The sequence below is a fragment of the Rattus norvegicus genome, chromosome 13, assembly GCF_021556685.1.
Source record: "Rattus norvegicus strain SHRSP/BbbUtx chromosome 13, alternate assembly SHRSP_T2T, whole genome shotgun sequence".
Taxonomy (NCBI): Eukaryota; Metazoa; Chordata; class Mammalia; order Rodentia; family Muridae; genus Rattus; species Rattus norvegicus.
In genome coordinates, this window is record NC_141546.1 from 77160416 (window position 1) to 77181055 (window position 20640).

The 20640-nt window shown below is 42.6% G+C and overlaps 1 protein-coding gene across 11 annotated transcripts in view; it reads right to left on the minus strand.

Moving 5' to 3' along the window:
• The window catches only part of Dnm3 (dynamin 3), a 485732-nt gene that overhangs the window by 236489 nt on the left and 228603 nt on the right, over window positions 1-20640 (minus strand). For 10 of the 11 annotated variants that reach the window (XR_015635077.1, XR_015635076.1, XR_015635075.1 and 7 more), the window contains 1 exon segment: window positions 1525-1638. Coding sequence is in view for 8 of the 11 variants with exons in the window: in XM_087579968.1 (XP_087436094.1) it covers window positions 1525-1638 (114 nt within the window). In the remaining 3 variants the exon portion in view is untranslated. 11 annotated transcript variants of the gene reach the window in all.

The following is a 20640-nucleotide window of genomic DNA, read 5'->3' on the forward strand; positions in this document are numbered from 1 at the left end:
TGGAGATGGTCACCATCCTTGGGTTGGACCAAGGCAAGTCTTAGAAAAGAAAGCATCCAGTTGGGGTCCAGTTGGGGCTTTGCTTACAGTTTCAGAGGTTTAGTATATTATCACCATGGCACAGGGCATGGCAGGATGCAGCCTGGCACTGCAGCAGCAGCTGAGAGCTTCATTCTGATTGGTTTGCTGGGAAAGAGAGAGCCTGAGGCTGAGGCTGACACGGGCTTTTGAAACCTCAAAGCCTACCCCCAGTGATGCATTTCCTCCAATGAGGGTACAACTACTTCAGCTAGGGCACACCTTCCAATTCCTCTAATCCTTTCAAATAGTACTACTCTTTAGTGACTAAGGATTCAAACGAGATGAGCCTACGGGGGCCATTCTAGTTCAAACCACCAGAATGCCGAATAGTACTTTTCACTGAGGCTGGTGACATGAAAATCTGAAAATTACACCTTGAATGGCAGATTCTGCTCTAACATTTCTATGAAGATTGTGTTTCCATATCACAGAATCTGTCACGGGAATCAAGCTGCTGTCCAATATTTCCCAGTGTACTGTTAGACAGACGACATGGAGCAATGGAAAGAAGCCTGAGCTATGAAGCTTTTCTCCCAAGAAATGACAAAAGCATCTTCTGATTCTTTCAAAAGCAGTCAAACTAAAGAATGGAGGATTTTAAACTCTAACACGTGTCCTTTACAGCCAACAGGGACGAGGTGGTCTCACCTGTTCGTGGTTCTGCTCTCGGAGAGTACTCTTATATAATGCTTGTGCATTGTATTAAAAACAAAACAAAACAATGACTTCACTGGTTACAACAGAGCTATTAACATTGACAAGACATAGTTCAATTTCGACCCATGTCCTCCTGAATCTAGCTCTAAGATTTTTACGACACCTTAATGGCTCTATAGACTTTTTTGTGCCTATATTGCTATCAGATTTAAACAAGCAGTAAGTCACGGGATGACATTATTAATGCTGAACGGGTGCCAAAACGCCACTATTATCGTCATTTATGTTTTTACAGAGATATCAAATTCTCAAAGAAGAAAATGTGTACAATGACCTAAGACTAACATGAAGACTAACAGAAATCTCACGATACTTCTAGCCTTTCGTTTGAGTTGGATACCATAGCGACGACTCCACAATGCCTTACTCAGAGCAGTTTCCCTATTACCTTATGTCTTTTCAACACATTATTTAATAAAAACTGCTTTCATTAAATTGTACCAGTGACTTGATTATTAATATAAGGAAGAAAGTTTCCAACTCCTGACCCATAAATTCATTTCTTTCGGCCAGCGAACTAGGACTATACATAGGAAATAAGCAGGAAAGGAAGTTCAGTGGGAATGTTGTAAAACTAAAGACCTGTCAGAAGAAAGGAAAGTGGGGGCTTCTTTAAAGCAGTATTTACAGACAGACCTCACCGGTGTCTGGAACCGAGCATCCCAACAGTATCTGTTAATTTCACTTTAGAAACACTTTGGGGGACCGTCGTTCTCCGTGGCTTACCTCATCGTCTTTATACCAGGACAAGCTTTCTGCCGTGAGGACAAACCAGTAGCCCTTCGAGCCTCCTTTCATGATGCCAATGTTGCTGACGGTCAGCCAGCCCTTCCGAATCACCTGCAAAGAAGCAGACATCAGCAGAAGCATTGAGTGTAAGCAAATGAAGAGCAGAAGAAGTAAAGGCGAGATAGGAACCGTGCACGACAGCCTCGCCCGCCCTCCACACACTCAGCTTCCACTGAGCCGTCTGAGAAAGAGCATCTTCCAAAGTTTTAGATGGCTAGAGGGAGGTCTTATCCATCCGTGAACAAAACAAAAATCTTGGAGTCATATGGCTGGCAGAAGCAGAGTTGACTGAAATAGACAAGAACGGGATGGGGCAGCCTGACAGACTTGTACTAGCCTGTTTGCTGCAGTGCTCCTACAATTAAAACATATTTTGTTGATTGATTCAATAGACTCTCCATTCCCCCTACTTCATCCTTCCAGGCTACTGGTCCACTTGTCTGCCTTGCCTGAAGCTCATTAAAACTGGTAGCAGACACTGGTCAACAAATGGCAAAACCCAGAAACTCAAGCCAACCAATTAGATCCTCGTTAACGATCCTGACTAAGGCTGATTGGGGAACAAATCTGAAATAATGAGCTAAAAGGAAAAGTCTGGGGCCCCTGAATGGTCTTGATTTATCTACCGCCTTGTGGGTGTTACGTGCCATAAAGTCTGAAGCATCTTAGAAAGGTCATCCAATGATTTTCAAATTCTGAAATGTTAACAACTGGGCGACGAATTTGACAGAACTGAAAGGAGGCATTTAAGGAAAGATGCATTTTTCTCCACAGTGGTTATTAAGTTAACTTACTCCACACATGGAATACTTTCCCATATCCTCTGTGCTAGATGGTTTTATCGTCTCTGAACCAGAAATGCAATTCTATATGGTATTTTACATGATCCTAAAGTTGAAAATGTGTCCTATTTCAAAAACGGTCGCTGTCCTAGACACCCCTAAAATGGTTTTTAATTATTTGTTGAATGATTACTGGTTCCTGAAGGTAGATTAGAATACGCTAATAATAAGATTTTATATTTCTATTAAATTTAACTTTGAAGCTTAAGAAATACCATGGGGAAAATATGAAATACAGCAACATTCTCACTGCTGATTTTCCCAAATTCCCTGAACATTTGCAGTTCAGGCAGCACGTGATGCCTGTCCCAGCATCTCTGCTGTGCGTCTCCTTCCTCACAGCCTTGTTGGCTTTACCATCCCCTGACAGCAGCCCTCCTAGCCCTGACCAAGGTGGGTTTCAGCTCCTCCTTCTTATACTCTACCACAGAAAGAAGAGAATGACCCTCAAAGTACAGTTCCTACCAGACGCACAGGAGTCATTCAAATGCTTTCTAAAAAAACACCGCAGAGTCCGAGACAAGGTGTTCTCTGGGTAAGTAAGAACACATACCCATGAGGCTAAGGGATCTGCATTTTGATTATTTCTGAGGAGACCCTCACTCCTACTTCTGATTGAAGACTGTTGAATGCATCCACACAATGCATACATTTAAAATTCTGTCTTCCTTAGAGGAAATGGTCACGGGGAGGTTTCAGTAAAACAGGTTAAAAGATTTTTACCCCAATACTGTGTCATCCTATCAGGACCCAACATTTATCAGTGGAAAGCACTCCAGTCATTTCATTTTATGCAGTGTCTTTGGATACAGAAGAGCTCTTCCGGGTCTACAATAACAAATTACTACTTTACCTATTAGTAGAGCAGGCTGGCTCCAACAAGCTGGGCCATGAATTTCATCCCATAAAGTTTTTTAAAAGGATCTTTTTGTTTGTTTAAGATGAAAGTGGCTCGGGGGTTCCATTATGCTGTTAGGAATCTTGTAGTTTAGCAGGAAAGGCAGTCCCTGGAGGGAGCTAGAAGGTGATTCAGAAATCGGGTCACCTAGTTTGTTGGTTTGTTTTCTATAGAAGACTGAATGTCTGCATGTGTGCATGTGTGTATATATGTATATATGTGTATATGTATATATGTGTATATATATATATATGTGTATATGTGTATGTATATATGTGCATATGTATATATGTATATATGTGTATGTGTGTATGTGTATATGTGTATATGTATATATGTGTATGTGTGTATGTGTATATGTGTATATGTATATATGTATATATGTGTATGTGTGTATGTGTATATGTGTATATGTATATATGTGTATGTGTGTATGTGTATATGTGTATATGTATATTAATATGTATAAATATAGCAGGGCTCTCATATGCTCTCTCTCTCTCTCTCTCTGAAATCCATTAAAAAAGAAAGAAGAAATAGTGGAATCTAGAAATGGAGGTGGGCTGAAACTAAAGCAAGATGCTAGATTTTACTATTTCACTTTTATGCAAATGCCAGAAGTAATTCTAGGTGTATATTCTCATTTCTAAATTCTTGGGTTCTTGCTTCCAGACATGACTGGTATATTTGATTTGTCCTCTGGTCTCTGCTCATGAGTAAATAAAGGAGATATTTTTTAAAAGTATGTAAACCACTATTGTATTAATAGATTGTATGAATTATAGCAAAACTACTTAGAAATACATTTCAAACCATGATATGGCAATGAAAAATATTGTTAGATGTCTTGAAAACATTGTGTGAGATACGTTTCAACTTCTTAATATTGATAGTTTTATTGCTGACCTCTTAGATACCCAGTTCAAGGATGGTGGCTTCAATGTAGGTAGTAAATGTTAATGACTCAGGGGTGTTTTCTTATTCTCTAGATATAAGTGGATGTTCCACTCTATCCTGCCTTCTGGTGGGTCTAGCATGCTCCCTGGAACAGACAAGGCCTGTTTGGTTTCTTTGTTCACCTTTTAAGGGCTTTTACATGCTGAGCAAACACTACCCTAATAATCCACGGCCTTGGTCTTGTTTTTAATTTTTAGTTTGAAACAAGTCTCACTAAACTGTCCAAGCTAGCCTTGAACTTACTCTTAAAGGTAAAGTAGGCCGTGAAATTGTGAGCCTTCTGCCTCAGTCCCAAACAGCTTGGATTTATAGACCTGTCCCACCCCGGCCTAGAGAAAACAAGTTCTTGGTTCTTTTTTTTTTTTTTTTTTTTTCCCCGGAGCTGGGGACCGAACCCAGGGCCTTGCGCTTCCTAGGCAAGCGCTCTACCACTGAGCTAAATCCCCAACCCCATGAGAAAACAAGTTCTTATAAGCCATTACATTCCCCCAAATGAGAAGTAACTAGTGTGCAAATTAAAGTCAGGATGTGGAAAGTGATAAAGGAGTTAATCTGCTGGAGAAATTTCTAGGGCGTCAATGGAGCAGGACTTTCAGGGTTACAGCTGCATGAAGAGAGATTTGTGGTGGGGGCCGTGAGCAGCCAATAATCACTCACAGACAAGGTTCAAATTCCAAGGAGTAATTTCAATTGAGATGTGTCATAGCAAAATATACTCTAGATTTCAAACCTTTAAAAAGAATTGAAAATATTTGATTAACATGTAAATAATTGTAAGGAAATGGCAGTGTGCAGAAATTAAGTTAAATAAAATCTATTTCTAATTAACGCATCTGTTCTGTTTAATAGTGTAACATGGCTACTAGAAAGTATAGGGATTGGGTTGTTGTGTTTTAGAAGGGCTCTAAAATGCTTGCCTCTATCTGCTTTCAGAGCCAACCACTGTAAAGTTCAGAAGAACAGTGGAAGGGATCCGCATTTTAGAAAATGGGAGTGTTGGTGAGTTCATTCAAGACCATGTAGAATCTGAGTTACCTTAGGAGACACATATAGAGGTGACCCTCTAGAGAAAGGGGAAGAAGTTAGGCTGAACCTACAGATTTGAAAGTCCTCAGTACATATCCACAATAGTTAATAGCAGTGGCTCAGTGTGGAAGTCTGTGGAAATATCAACATGTAAGAGGTGGCCATAAAAGGCTTCAAACAACATCAGAAATAGAGGTATTAAGGTCCTAGATGTCAAGAAAAATAGAATCTCAAACTTAGCAAGTTCAGTATGGAGTAGTCATTGATGCCCAGCGTTTGGATTTTAGCTATGCCAGTTTCAGTGTGGACGTGGGATGGGGAGGGAGAGCTCCCTGGGATGGAAAGAACAAAGAATAAAAATGGACACAGCGGCTAAAGAGAGATTGTCCCAGAGAAGTTAAAATCAGCATGGGAGCAAGGGGACAGAGGGGTGGGTTTTTGTGTTGTTTTGTTTTGGGTTTGTTGGTTTGCTTGCTTTCCATCTAGGCAACTGTTTTAAAGAAACTAATTATCAGAGAGGAGGGGGTTGGTGATACCAAAAGATGTAAAGAACAAGGAAGATGGAGGTGGGAGGAGAGGGGCTGGGGGAGGGGCTGACCTTGAATGGGGCTGCCTTACTGGCCTCAGGGAAGATGGCAGAAAGAGTAAGGGCAGGATGGTAAGAGCTCAGGTGGTCCTTCCTACAGGAAACTCCTCTAAGTCCAGGAAGGTTATGGCTGATCTTTTCCTCCATTAGCACAGCAAAGAAGGGAGGATGGGAGGTTGAAAGGAAGGTCTCAGGAGCGGTGACACTAAGTCACAGGAGAGCGAGCATGCTAGAGGTGGTTGAGTAGGGGCAGGGTGAAGGCTGAGCCTAAAGAAACAGATCTGTGTGGGAGTCAGCACTGCTGTACTACTGTGTCCCAGAGGCTCTGTGGATATCTAACTAGGGATGAGACACTAGATCTGACTGGATCTAGCCCACAGAATAACCCTGGCAGGATGGTGTGGGGAACCAACACAGACAGAAGATAAGGAACCTTGAGAAACCAGTGAGGGGGTACTGTCAGCTGTAACCCCTTTGGCAAGCCCCTATTTCAAAAAAACTTACATTAGGATTCATAACAGTATCAAGATTACAGTCATGAAGTAGCAACAAAAATAATTTGATGTTTGGGAACACGAGGAGCTGTGTTGAGGGCTCACAAAATTAAGAAGCTTAAGGATCAATGATACCGTAGACGGCAAGAACAGAGCTTAGACTTCTAAGATGATGTGAAGCAACTAATTGCCTGCTGTTACCGGCACTATTGGATTCATCACTCAAGCATGTGCCACTATTTCCAGACGCATTTGATGTTATGGCTGAAACAGTGTTTACTAAACATTGTTTAGTCTGGCGGATACAGTCAATTGAGCTACTTGAAAACCATGAGTTCCTCAGAACCGTGGAAATGTGAGTGGAGGGGCAATTGCCCCTCATTTGTTAGGCACCCTGGGTTTGATCCCCAGCATCACACACACACACACACACACACACACACACACTGACACACTCATATACACAGACACATTCACACATAGACACATACAGACACACACACACTCATACATACACCCATGCACACTCACATATACACTCAGACATACACACACTAATACATACACACACACTCACACACACACACCACACACACACTCAAACACACACACTCACACAACAGAGACACTGACACACTCTTTCACATACACAGACACATCCACACACAGACACATATGATATACACACACACTCATATACACTCACACACTCACACACAGACACTCTCTCCACACACTCACATATATAGTCACACACATACACACACAAACACACAAGGTAAAATAGGGTGCTGACACAGAAAGAGATCCTGTTGAAATGGGCAGACCAACCACGTATGTTGATTTAGTCTCCATCATCTCAGCACCTCAGAGGCTATGGCAGAAGATATCTACAAGTTCAAGGTCAGCCTGGGCCAAGGGGTGAAGGTTTTTTGTCCTGCTTCAGAAAATAAGCAGAACAAGCCAAAAAAGATCAGAACACAGGGGGTATGTGTACAAAGGGAATATTAATAGTAGGAAAGGGCACTAAGGAGGAAGGGAAGAAAAAATAAACAGAATTTGAATAGAATGAAAAGGAAATAGGAAGACCTATAGCATCCTTTCATATTCACATTTGAGATTGCAAGAAAAAAGAAACCATCAGCATAGTAACTGCTTATGCTTCTTAGTATTTGAGCATCAAATCTTGTCATGAGTAACCAAGGATACAAGAGCAAGCAGCCTCCTCATTACCAGACTACAGGGACCTTGGGAGAGGACAGGGCATGTTCTCATTTGTTTAGCTGGAGACAATTTCTTCTTCTTTTTTTAATTTACTACTACAAGTATCACCCAAGCTATTTTTGGCAAATGCAGAAAGTTTGAAAGCAACCACAAGATCAGCAGTCAAGAGACTGGACCAGCCTCACCCTTCCCCCTTATGGAAGCCTACCCTAAGAGAGTTCTACTAGGGATCTTCACATGCAGCAAAACGTAGGCATTGCCAGGATTGGCAAACCCTGCGTGTTAAGGACCTACATTCAGAGTACAACATCTGGTCATCACATTAAATGATAAAAGGAATTAAAGTTTGGAAGAAAGAAAAGAAGCACACAAGGAGAAGTTCCAATGTGGTTGAGGCCTTAAATTTTATTTGTGAACAAGGAGTTTTGACCTTGGCCTTGCTTATGGAAGACCATGCAAGCTTTTGCTTTTTCTTTTTCCAGCTATGCAGCTGTCTTTTACTGTTATGGCTTGGGAAGTGGTTGCAGAACACTGGCTGTTTGATAGTTTGGCCTCAGTGGATTACAAAAGCTCCCCAACGGCCTTTCTCCACAGATGAGTACCTCACCATAAGGATAGTTCACAGTCTGTAGGGCCTACCTGGCCAGATGCTGGGAGCTAACCAGATCCAGCCAAGCTGTGAGTCAAGCCCATAACTCTGATGGTTTGGGAGAAGCTTCTGTTGCAAGGATACGTGCCCTCAGAACAGATAGCTTATTCAGAACCTGCCCAGCAGAGATGTTTCTAGCAGCTGTGCCTGAGGTCTGATAAGGGAAAAATGTTTTCCAATGCACAGGCATCTGGATGCAACATGTGAAAGTGGATTCACCACATTGATACTGAATGACATCTGATAGTCATGGGTGCACAGAATACATGTTAGGGTCTATCCCTATTAAGGCTCAGCCTAGGTAGGAGGGATTAGATCAGCATTCTTAATATAGTTCATTCCATTATGAAACACTGCCATCACCAGGAGCCCAATGCTGTAAGGCTACTTAGTCTCGGAATAGAACTATCAGAATAGAACTATCAGCTAATTAGCATTTTTCTTGTGATAATTTACTGCTTTCAGCATTTCATTATAGTGATGGGAAGTTGAATAATTTAATGAGAAGCAGGGGAATATTTCAATGTCAAATGCTGAGGAAAAACAAGTTTGCTGTGGATCCATTAAGTGTACGGCTGCTAAAGAGAAGAAGTCACCTGGACGAGAGCCCCTGTGGCTGAGGCTGCCCGCTGAATTGACAGACGTCACTAATTCATTGTTCTACAAATACGTGGGTTTTGTAAACTCCTTTCGGGATCTAATCTTTTGGCTTTAAGTATGGAGAACTAAGTTAAGAAGGAGTTTATAGTCACATCCAGGCCATGACTATTAGTTGATGTTTTATTAGTGATATGTAATATCTTCTAACACATCTATGATGTCATTTGACTATTGAAGATTCTCTGACGGGTCCTGTAAAGAAACTGGCGGGATATAATTTGAAATGAGATATAGACTAGGAATCTATGTCCAAGGAATAAACATCCAACGTTGAGCACTGGCAGCCTCAGGGTGAGTTTGACCAGTGCGTTGTTTGAATGATTGCCGCGTCTTGTGCTCTGGTTGCCTCAAGAGGATACCCACGGGAGCCACGCCAGCTTTGGACGAGTGGTTTTCAAGACTAATAAAATGTTGGCCTCTTCCCTCAAAGAAGACTCAAGCCACTAGTAACTGTCCAGTTTGATGGTTAAAGTCAATGAAATGCAAGACAGGCACAGTGTGAGGAGGAACAGGAAGGGTTGGGGGTGGGGAGGATGAACTATTTCCTGATTTGCTCTCCCAAGAACAAAGTAACTGCTCACAAAGGCACACCCAGAGAGAGGCACAGGGAAGTGTGGTCCACATCTTTCTCTTCCTTTTCTTTGCCCCTGTTTTCTGTAGTAAATACCATTATGAGAGACAAGCTCGATAGAGGAAAGTGTCCCAAGATATGTCTCACGTAAGAGTCATCTGAGCAGGGCTTTCTGGGCACCTATAGAAGAACCAGGCACTGTGCAGGGTGCCTTGAAACAAGGTTCGTACCGGACCTGGGAAAGTCTTAACAGTGACCGACTTACTATTAAAAGAGGTTTTTAATGTCTGATGGACTAACCTCACAATTGAGGCAAAGCATATGGAAAAAGCGCTTACTGGCCCAGGTAAGATGGAGCGCAAAATATTGGAGAAAAGTCCTTGGTTCAAGACCGGAACACCTGTCACCACTCTGAAGGACTTGGCTATACAACGCTTGTGTGTTTGGGTGTCCCTTCATGGCTTTAACTTTCTAGGAAGTCGGAGGATAACTCTGACCCCATTTCTAGGAAGCCAAGGACAGTAACAACAGCCAGCATTCACTCTGTGCCAGGAACTGAGCTACGAGCTCCACACACACTCTGATACTTCCTTTAATCTACATAATGATCTTATGAGGAAGGTAATGCGTTCCTTCTGTGGAAGAGGTACAGACAGAGTTCTGGTTCCTTCCTGACAGCCAAGCCTGTGCTACTAACCGGCCACTAACCAGCAGGCTTCCCTTGCAGGGCCTGTACTCCACAGGCCCTACGGAAAGGTGTCTTTTTAACATGTCGCTGAAATAAAGTCTCTCTGCTACTTCAATTTCAGAGCCCATTCATTCATTCCTCGAGCCACAGCACAGAGGAAGATGTTGGCTACAGCATGGATATTAATAACAGCAACAGCAAACAGTCAGCAAAACCACACAGAGCTGTCAAGGAAAACATCTATGTCCAATCATTGCCACCTGGGTGGCTCTGGCTTTACTTGGCCTGTGATTGCCTTGTAAATAATCTGGAATAATAACGCCTATAGCATAGAGCTGTTGTGGGACTCCGTTGAGTTGATGCATGGTGAGGATTTAGATCACCACCTACTAATGATATATACTATATGTATGAAATCCTTTCCATTGCACTTGTCAGTGTAAGGGTAGAAATAAGCAACTGTATTGTATTGTGATTATGAATCGGTGATAAGATATACAATTGCTTTTCTTTATTCCTCAGTTTCCCTACACCTCTCCCTCTACTTTCCAATAGTATGAATGATATTAAAAGAATCTAGGCTGACATCTGCTGTTGCTTGTTTAGTGCAGGCCCCATCGTGAAGTCCTTTTAGTATGCAATGAACAAAGCATGTTGAAAATCTGATGCAGGATTAAAGATAGCCTGACAGGGGAAATAAACCCAAGCACACAACATAAAAAGAAATGGTCCTGGGGTCGTCGGTGGGAAAGCCCAGGATGAAGAGCCTGACTGTGGTAAATACAGATCTGACTTGATCGACTGAGAGCATGCTAATACGATACAGTCAACGCTGTCTGGAAATAAGGAACCAGTCGCAAGCATGTCAACTCTCCTTTCTCTTTGAACACGCCCAGCTACTTGTGGCTTCTCTGTAAAACCTTACCGACCATGCCGTGGTGCGAATCTCCATTGTAAGCGGACAACTGAAGCTCACTGTCAGACAGAAACTCAAGTGGCTATTCCACAGGATGATCTCCCCTGATGAGGGAAGCAACCCTTCCCATTTTTATTTTATGGAATGTCCTCATCTCCTAGGGCAGTTGCTATGGAGCCCGCATCCCTCCTGTCCACTGTGCCCTGTGGAGGTATCCAGTATCGTGGGGGGGGGTGTTTTTTTTTTCAACCTCTGAGGCTCACTCATCTGGATTCATCAAGTCGCTGCTGGAGAATTTCTCCCTTTCTTGCTATTCTGAGGAGCTCGTTTTGGCATTGCTTCGGCCCCCGGCACTGCTGTTTAAAAGCTGTTTCTTCTCATATTTTACCCAGCTCACCCTCTCTGAGATCTGGGCCATTAACTATGATAAAAATCACGGCTCCACTTTCGTTCATGTGTTTTTCTCCTGCGTATCTTTTCCATGTGCAGAGCTCCCTTTGAAGTTGCTGGGCCCTCAATGTGGAAGAGATTCCACGTGATACAAAACAGAGTGGGAGCCAAACCTGGCATCTATTTTTCTACATTTGAGGACAAAGCTACATATACACGGAAGAGAAGGGGTCCTCAGAATTAGCGGGGCCTGAATAAAGTGTGGACATTTTACTAAAAATAGTCCAGAAAGAAAAGAAAAGAAAAATTAACTTAGCAGATAGGAAGTTATTTAATAGTCAACTAGTTAGCACCTTGTATGTGGTAGAGTGTATATGGCAAACTCAAGAATAAGCTGAAATAATAACAATGAAATAGAAAAACTGGCCCCAGTTCTTGACCTTAATGAAGGAGCTTTCAGACGATTGAGGGCAAACACAAATGCACATTAAAGTCACAGCTGCCCCAGGTACTTTAAAAGAACGGTGGTCATGTGGGTCATTAGAGAATGCACGCTTGAATCCGAGCGGAGTTAAGTGGGGGTTGGGGTGGCCCACAGTGCGGCCATTAAGCAAAGAGAGGCTGTGTGTATGAAGAGCCCAGGGAGAGGGTAGCTACGCTTGGCTCTGCAACTCATGTGAAAAGCATTTGGTTTGTATCCTTTGAGGTGCTTTTAAAGGAAAGCAGTCATGTAAGATTTACTTCACAGAAAAGCTCCCCTTTCAGCTCCAGTTCGGTGAAGAGATTACAGAAAGGGAGCAAGGGAGTGGGAGACAGAGAGAGGTGAGTGCTACAGAGCCCTGAGCAACAGAGGGCGGTAACTTTGACAGGCGCATTGGGAGTTGGACATGTGGGCACGTAGACGGATGAGAGGAGTGTCTGGGGCGAAAAATCAGTATGGTGATGATGAATTAGATAGGCAGGATGAGAGAGGGTGAGGTGTCAGGGATGGCTCCCAGAGTTTCAGTCTGTGAAACTGAGCAGACCCAGGGAGGCACGTCCACAGAGGAAGAGGAGTGTGTGTTTGGGGAAAGGATGAGTCAAAAGTTCTGTCTGGACGTGTCCCAGGAGGAATGTGCAAAACAGAATGACCGTAAAGTAGCCTGGAGAAGGTCTCCAGACTTGTGAACCATTGGTTTGTAGATGTAAATAAACTGTAGGTGTGTGGTGGGGGTGGTGGGGGAGATAAAACGGGAGTCTGGACCAGAGGATGATCCCGGTCTGAGCCTTAAGGACAGGAAGCATGCTGGGTAAAGAGGATGAATGTGTGAGGGAGGGGTGGCTGGAAGGGTGAGAGAAGAAAGGGAATAGTGCACATGCCAAAGCTGACTGGAAGAGAATGCTTTACTGAAGAGATTAAAAAAAAAGTCCAGTGTGGCTGTGAGAGAAAGTCAAATTAAAAGAAAATATTTTCGTTGGTTTGGGTAACGCAGAAGCTGTCAAAGAAATGATATCTAATCTAGTAGGGCATCAGCCTGGGAAATCCTGGGTAAAGGGTCGCCAGAGCTAAGGTTGCTAGAGCTGGGCCCTGGAGGCTCCTCCAGTGTCTGCCCTTTATCCTGTCATTTCTGCATAGAGAGAGTGGCTTCTAAGACATGACTTCATGTCTCTAATGGCAGCAAGGACCCATAGAACTGACAAAAGCATTCAACGTAAGAACCATGTGTTCTGCTAACGTGTTGACCAAGGCACACTGGCTAATGTCTCTGTGCCCTGATGGGGCAGGCAGGCAGGCAGAAGGGTAAGCAATAGAGCTGATGTTTGCCCATACCACTGTGATTAATACACTAAGTTAATTCTGTCCCAATATCCTCTCTCTATCCTTTCCCTTCTCCCACCCCACTCTTCTCAAAGTAGTTCTTTTAGAGTTTGACACAACCTGTTTTGATCACATTATGGGTTTTTAAAGAAGTTCCTGGAAATGGTGGTTCCTACAGGGAAGGAACAAGATTAGCTGTCAGACATTCAGGGGGAACTCAGACATTAATTGATTAATATTAAGTAATGAGAATCTGCCAACGAAGCCCAAGGGCTGAGGTTGCAGATACAACTACAAAAAACTATTTACCCTACAGTACCTTGGAAGAGCACAAAACTCTTGGAGATTCTTAGTGAGTCCAGGTATTAAATGAACAGTAGTCCCACAAACCATACATTCATGCCAATAATGTACCATCACGGATACTGGTACTCTGAGGAAAATATATCATTTAATCTATCATGGAAGTTTGTCTTTTCATTCCTTCCAATGTAAGCTTATTGATTATTGATTTCTCATGTTTTATGGATTAAATGTTCTACGAGTTGTTTCAGCCTGGGCTGTTAAAACATCTGCAGCATAAAGGCCAACAGCTTTGTGTTACTAGGGGTGTCTTCTTGTACAAAACTATAGAGTCGAACTTCATCTGCTTGGTCATGCCATCCACACAAGGTCTAGGCCCTACAGCAGAGGTTCTCAACCTTCCTAATGATGTGACTAACGTTCAACTTCCTAATGCCTTTAAAACAGTCTTCATGTTGTACTGACCCCAACCATAAAATTATTTCATTTTGTTGCTACTTCATAACTGTAATTTTACTACTGTTATGTAATGTAAATATCTGATATGCAGGATATCTGACATGGGACCCCTGGGAGAGGATCATTCAACCCCCAAAGGGGTGGCAACCCACAGGTTGAGAACCACTACCTGAGTGGTGCCACAATCACTAATATCTGATATAGTTCTTTTTTACCACAGAATGCTAGAAAAAGAGCACACCATCTGTTTAAGGCATCTCTTAGCATTCTTTAAGGATTTTTATGCCACTCATTATAAGGGGATAAAATGATGGACCCCCTTCATGTGGACAATCTTTTTCTCTTTTCTCATTGCCCAAGTTCACCTTAGCTTACTGTTTAGGCTTTTAAATATAGAGCAAACATGGTACCCATGGGACTTGGGGTCACCGAAGTGTAAGAACATATTGAGGAAAATTTAGAGTCACTCTATGTTTAAAGACAACAGATACTGGGTCTCAGGAAGCTCATGGAGGTACAATGAGGTACAGATGGGATTCAATCCAGGATTACACAGGAAGATTCTAATAAACATAAAAATCAATTTAAACTAAAATTCTACAACTCCTGAAAAGCTTTACCATCTCTCCCTGAGAATACAAATGTTGATGATTATGGAAGAATAATAATGGGAATGGCACACAACACTCAATGCAGGTGAGTCCAGGCTGCAAAACTAGCATTCAGCTGACAGAATCAAATAGCAGGTTGAGAAGCCCCCAGAGGTGTACTTCAGTGGACTCGGAGACTAGAGATAGGTAACGTGTCTGTGCATTGAACTTGGAACCATTACTGTATGGCCTAGTGATTTGCTCGAGGCTTCTAAGCCCTGTAACTTAGTTCTCATGTTGGAGGGGGATGGATTGACAGTAAAGACAGAAAGTAAATAGACAATTATATAGATATAAGTGCTAAAGGCAGCAGAGCAATCTGACGAGCTCAATAATTGGTGTGGAAAGACTGCTTCCTCCTTAGTATGGAAGTTTCTATAATAAGATCATGATGTGTACCTTATGCATGCTTGGTTTTGACAGAGGTCAGAAGGGGAATGTTAGATCCCCTAGAACAGGGGATTACAGATGGTTGGAAGATATCATGTGGGTGCTGGGAACACCCTGGGTCTTTGGGAAGCACCTCATGTGTTCTTAACTGCTGAGCTGTTCCTCCACTCCGAAATGAAGAATGGTAAAAACAAACTGTGTGAACAGTGTGGGGATGGGGAAAGGAAGAAGGGGAATACAAGTCAGCAGGAGGAAATGACAGGTACCAAAATCCTGAGGTGGGAAAATCAAGAGTGTCCAGTGCCTGTGTTATAATTATCAGGAGAAGATACAAAAGCAAATGAGGGCAGTGCAGTGGCAGGGGACCTGGTCAGGAGGAAGCAGGTAGGACTGAAATGCCGTTGGGAGATCTTTAGGCTTCTCAGTAAGATGATGAGTTGGTTTGGATTTTGTTCAGGTTTTCTTCACTTTAGCAAACACCGGAGAAAGTCAAGTAAGGGAGGAAAGGCTTGCTTTGGCTTTGGGTTTCAGAGATCTCGGCCCACAGTTCCCTTGCACTTTGTTTATGAGCATTTCAGTCCATGGTTCTCTCCCACTTTGCCAGTGGACTTGTGGCAAGGCAAAGTGTCATGGCCACTGAAGTGTATGTGGGAAGAGGATGCTTAACTTACCTCGCAGCATCCAGTAAGCTGGGCTGAGTAGCAAGAGGAGGCCAGGACAGAGATATGAGAAATGACCTTCGAAGTCACACCCCCACCAACTGCTTCTCACCGAGACTAGGCTCTATTATCCGGAGTTAGGCTGACTCCCAATAATCTACCCAGATTTTCAATGTATCCATGGAGTATCCACTGATTAGAGCCCTCATCACTGAGTGGTCTTGGGTGTGCTTTAATGTTTATGAGGTCTAAGTAGATAAACTTAACCAGATGGGTATCACTAGAGAGGGGGAATGGAGAAGTGATGGGATCAGACTGTTTTACAGTGACTTTTGAGGGCTGAGGAGATGGCTCAGTCCGTAAAGAGACTGCCATTATATCATGAGGATCTGAGCTCACCACCTAGAGCCAGTGTGAAAAAGGCACGGACTTGTGATTCCACCCTGGGAAAGTGGGAAATAAACCCCTGGGGCTCCTAGACCAGCCAGTCTAGCCTACTCAGTGAGTTCTGGGCTAGTCTCAAAATAAAGGGGTGGATGGGGGCCTAAGGAATAAAAGACTCCAGGAACTGACTTCAGACCTCTATACCCGTGTGTGTGTGTGTGTGTGTGTGTGTGTGTGTGTGTGTGTACACATAATTAAAATAAATAAGCCTGCATGTAATAAAAAAAATAAGATCTTTCTCTGGCTGGTGATCTGAAACTCGGAAGTGTAGCAAGAGATACAGAAGGTCTCATAGCCCAGGTCCAAGACAGTAAGTGCTTCAGGCAAGGCAGGATTGAGGAGTGGACTGAGAAGTGACTAGATCCAGGCCTGATGGGATTTGCCTCAAGGGAAGAGTGGTGTGAAGGTGCAATGAATGAGAGACCCCCTGAAGATGACTAGATCCAGGAGCAGGGTCTGCTTTCCTGAGTACAGGAAAACTGTCCTGTAGCTCCTTTTAACCCTGGCAAAAATATATGCATCTAGTTCTATTCTGTCACTGCCATAGATTAAATACAACAGGGTAAAGCACATTTCATAGACACACAAACTCAAGGTAAATCCTTGAAGTGGCCAGCTCTCATTTGTAGACTCTATTGTGAGGATCATATCATTTTGATAAGAATTACTCTGTTAATGTGCCTTAAATATGTTTATCTTCAAAACAACATTTATGATGATTTTTTTCCTACTTTCTAGCTTCTAGGTGGGTAGAAGTTTCTAAAAATATAAAATGAAGTCTTTGACTGACTCTAAGATATCCACGGCTTCCAAGGTATCAAAAGACTTGTACATGATCTACCTATGCCATGGTGAGACGAGATCTGTGAGCCTCCCAGACCTGGCTCTAACCCTTAGGGCAAGGTCCTCTCAAAGCCTTCATGAAGACAGTAGTATCTATTCCAGAGGACAAACGATAAAGCAGAGAACATTCAATGCCATGGATCTCCTTACTCCACAGCGAGCCACAATAAAGGTTGGTGTTAGTAGGGGAGACCAAGCACAAATATCTAAAGGAGAAAAGAACCCTGCTCGTTACTAAGACTGGCATTTTATTCCATTTGCATTCTTGCCACATTGCTGTGTAGGGCAGACAAATACATCTGTGTAAATCTTAGAAATTCTGGTAATAATAGATTTTTTCCTGGGAGCGAGGAACTGACAAGAAGCAATCACCTAATTCCCTTATTCACTCTAAGGAAAGAATGGTACAGGACATGGGCTAATTGATCCCTTTCTGCTCCTTCACTGCTGAGTTTCACAACAACAGCTAGTTTCTGTCTATTAAGCCAGGTTTTTGTTTTGTTTTTGTCCTGGCCTTGACCTTGCATACAGGCGGGATTATGTTTCCTGCCCAGGTTACAGGCTGCCCTCTCTCACTCTGAGCAGCACTCCTCTTCAAAGAGGCTCTGCCTTTCCCTCTTTGCAACATGTGCTGACAATTTACTCCTTCTGTATCTACTTTCCACGACTACAGTGACAGCCCTTTTCCTTGTTCATCTTCTTGTTCTTGTGCTATCTCTACCATCACTGGACTGTAACTGTCATGAGAAGGACAGCTAAACTGAAGAAGATGAACAAATACTGATTCCCTTCAACAAGGCTGGACCACTTGCCTCGAGTCTGTTACAAAACAACCCCCCCAAAAAACCCCACAAACCCCAGAAGATATACTGATGCCTGCCACAGACCAGCCCAGGTAATTGGAGTGTGCTTGAGGACACTAGATAGTTCATCAATGACTCCATGTGACTCAGTGGGCATTTGTGTAAGGTAATTTTGATAAAGGAGTTTAAAAGCGCATCTTAAGGAAGATGGACTTCATTGATCTTCAACTACAAAAAGAGAAATACAAAAGCATGAGACAGAAAGAGATGGCTATATCCATGTGAAGAACTGTAAGAACTCAATGAAACAGTCCAGGAGAAAATGCCTGGTGCAGACTAGGGAGTTGAATGATATTAGCTTTCTGGCCTTTGGTCAAGAGAAACCATTGAGTAACATTGGTTGTTCTTGTAACTTATATTCTGATTATTATTTTGAACTCTTTAATATCAATAAGATCATGCTTGCTAAAAACACTCTTTCCCACCTTTAATCATCAAACCATACAACCAAGTACACATACTTAGTAAACAGTAGATTAGGTATTAATTCATTCAGACACAGAGAATTATTTCAAACTGCTAATATTAACCATTTAAAAGAGCTATTGGTTGACTAGAACTTTAGAGTAAAATCTTAGGAATTCAAGAGCACAACTTCATTAATAATAGTAATGGAAGAGATGCTCATTCCTTGTTAAGATTCCCTATGAACACAGATCATCTTCCTCATCTCCTCACTGGCCCTACCCAGTGTGTGTGTGTGTGTGTGTGTGTGTGTGTGTGTGTGTGTGTGTGTGTGTGGTGTGTGTGTGTGTGTGTGTGGTGTGTGTGTGTGTGTGGTGTGTGTGTATGTGTGTGTGTGTGGTGTGTGTGTGTGTGGTGTGTGTGTATGTGTGGTGTGTGTGTGTGGTATGTGTGTGTGTGGTGTGTGTGTGGTGTGTGTATAGTGTGTGTGTGGTGTGTGTGTGTGGTGTGTGTGTGGTTTATGTGTGAGTGTGGTGTGTGTATGTATGTGGTGTGTGTGTGTGGTATGTGTGTGTGGTGTGTATATGTGTGGTGTGTGTGTATGGTGTGTGTGTAGTGTGTGTGTGGTATGTGTATGTATGTGTGTGTATGTATGTGGTGTGTGTGTAACTGCTCTTCGGATTTCACCTTTGACTACCATGGGGCAGAGAGAGAGAGGCTAACTTTATAACATGTAAGGTTCAGCTAGCAACTGACAAGTAGAAACCAACATCTTGGGGTCCAAGTCTATGTTCAAGGACAAATTATGCCCCCAGTACATTTTTCTTTCCACAAAATATGTCCTAGATACATTTCTCTTCTACCTGGATTAAAAACTAACCTTGAGCATATGCGAGAACGGGATGTTTTTATAAGTTACACCTGTCAGAAAACAGAAAGACCACAGCCACCAAGGCCAGTGCCACAGGGATGGAAGAGTTCCTCCAGTCTACGTCAGAAAACTAAAGAGAGTGAGGGACTCAGGCCTCACACTCCCACTGTATTATCTGAAGGAAGCAGAGCAGCTTTGGATACCAGCGCCAGTGTTGGGGCTCGTGGGTTCAAGCCTTAGCACATACTATAATTGTTACCTTCTTGGAGCCTCAGCTCACCATAGTCATGAAGCCATTGCCACCCATCCCTCCTGGTCATTGTGATTATTAAAGTGGAAAAGTACTGGAGTAGGACTTTATATAATAAGTTCTTAATACATTCTAGCTATTACCGTTATTTGTCAAAATGGAGATGACACTGTGTGACTCTGTGTGGCTGACAAGAGACTAAAGGGCAAACATACCGCCTCGTACAAAACAGCAATTAATAAGCTGAGGCTATTACTATAAATGTGATTAATAGAAAATAAAATATTTTATAGAATGGTAGGTACACAAGAAAGTATACAACAGTTCCAGGCTATATAACCACATAGTGAAACATCAAAGGAGTCCACCTCGGCATGATTGTCCCGAAGAGCAAGGCAGTTCAGAAGAAGCCCACAGGGCTTTTTTCTCTCAGAATATTTGTTGTGCTCACTGAATTTTGTACTTATGCCTTTTCCTTTCTTCACTTACTTTGTTAGGTTGTCTGGGCTCACATCTTCCAAAAATTCTCAGAGTATCGTGGCTGAAAGCAGGCAAGTCCTCTACAAACGAGCTACCTCCCCAGACTCGGGTTGATCAATGACTGCTATAATGGCTCTAAGTCAGGGGTAATCCCAACCCTCAGGGCTATTTGTGAATGCACAAAAGACACGTTGTTTTGTCACACTGTCCAGGAACTCAAGGGGGTAAGTGAAAAGCTCGCTGATTTAAGATGACAATAAACATCTGTCAGAGTTCAAGTATAACTCATTCTAATTGTTAGACATACGTTAGCGTCTGTATAACACTAGAATTTACTATATTCATAAACTGCATCTCAGGGCAGGGAAATGAACATTGCGATGACATATGTAGATGGGAACCGTAAATAAATGAACCATATGAACCGTGTGTAAGGATGTTAATCTCCAAGAGACAACTGTTTATTACCTGGAGTCACAGAAAAGTTACTTATTGTTTCAAAAGCAGTAAGGGCTTAAGTAGACACTAGAGTTTCCCTTCTGGATGTGAACATCATAACTACCGTTTTATAGACGGTTTGCACATCTAGCCATTTAAATCCAGATGTTGGAAGCTCTGCCTCTTCTAGCTAGTCAACATTTATTAGACATTGACTAGAGAGGGTTTTTTGTGCTAGATGCAGAGAACACAGCAGTTAAAGTGGCAACAACCACCTTGAACCTAACAAAGTCTATGGG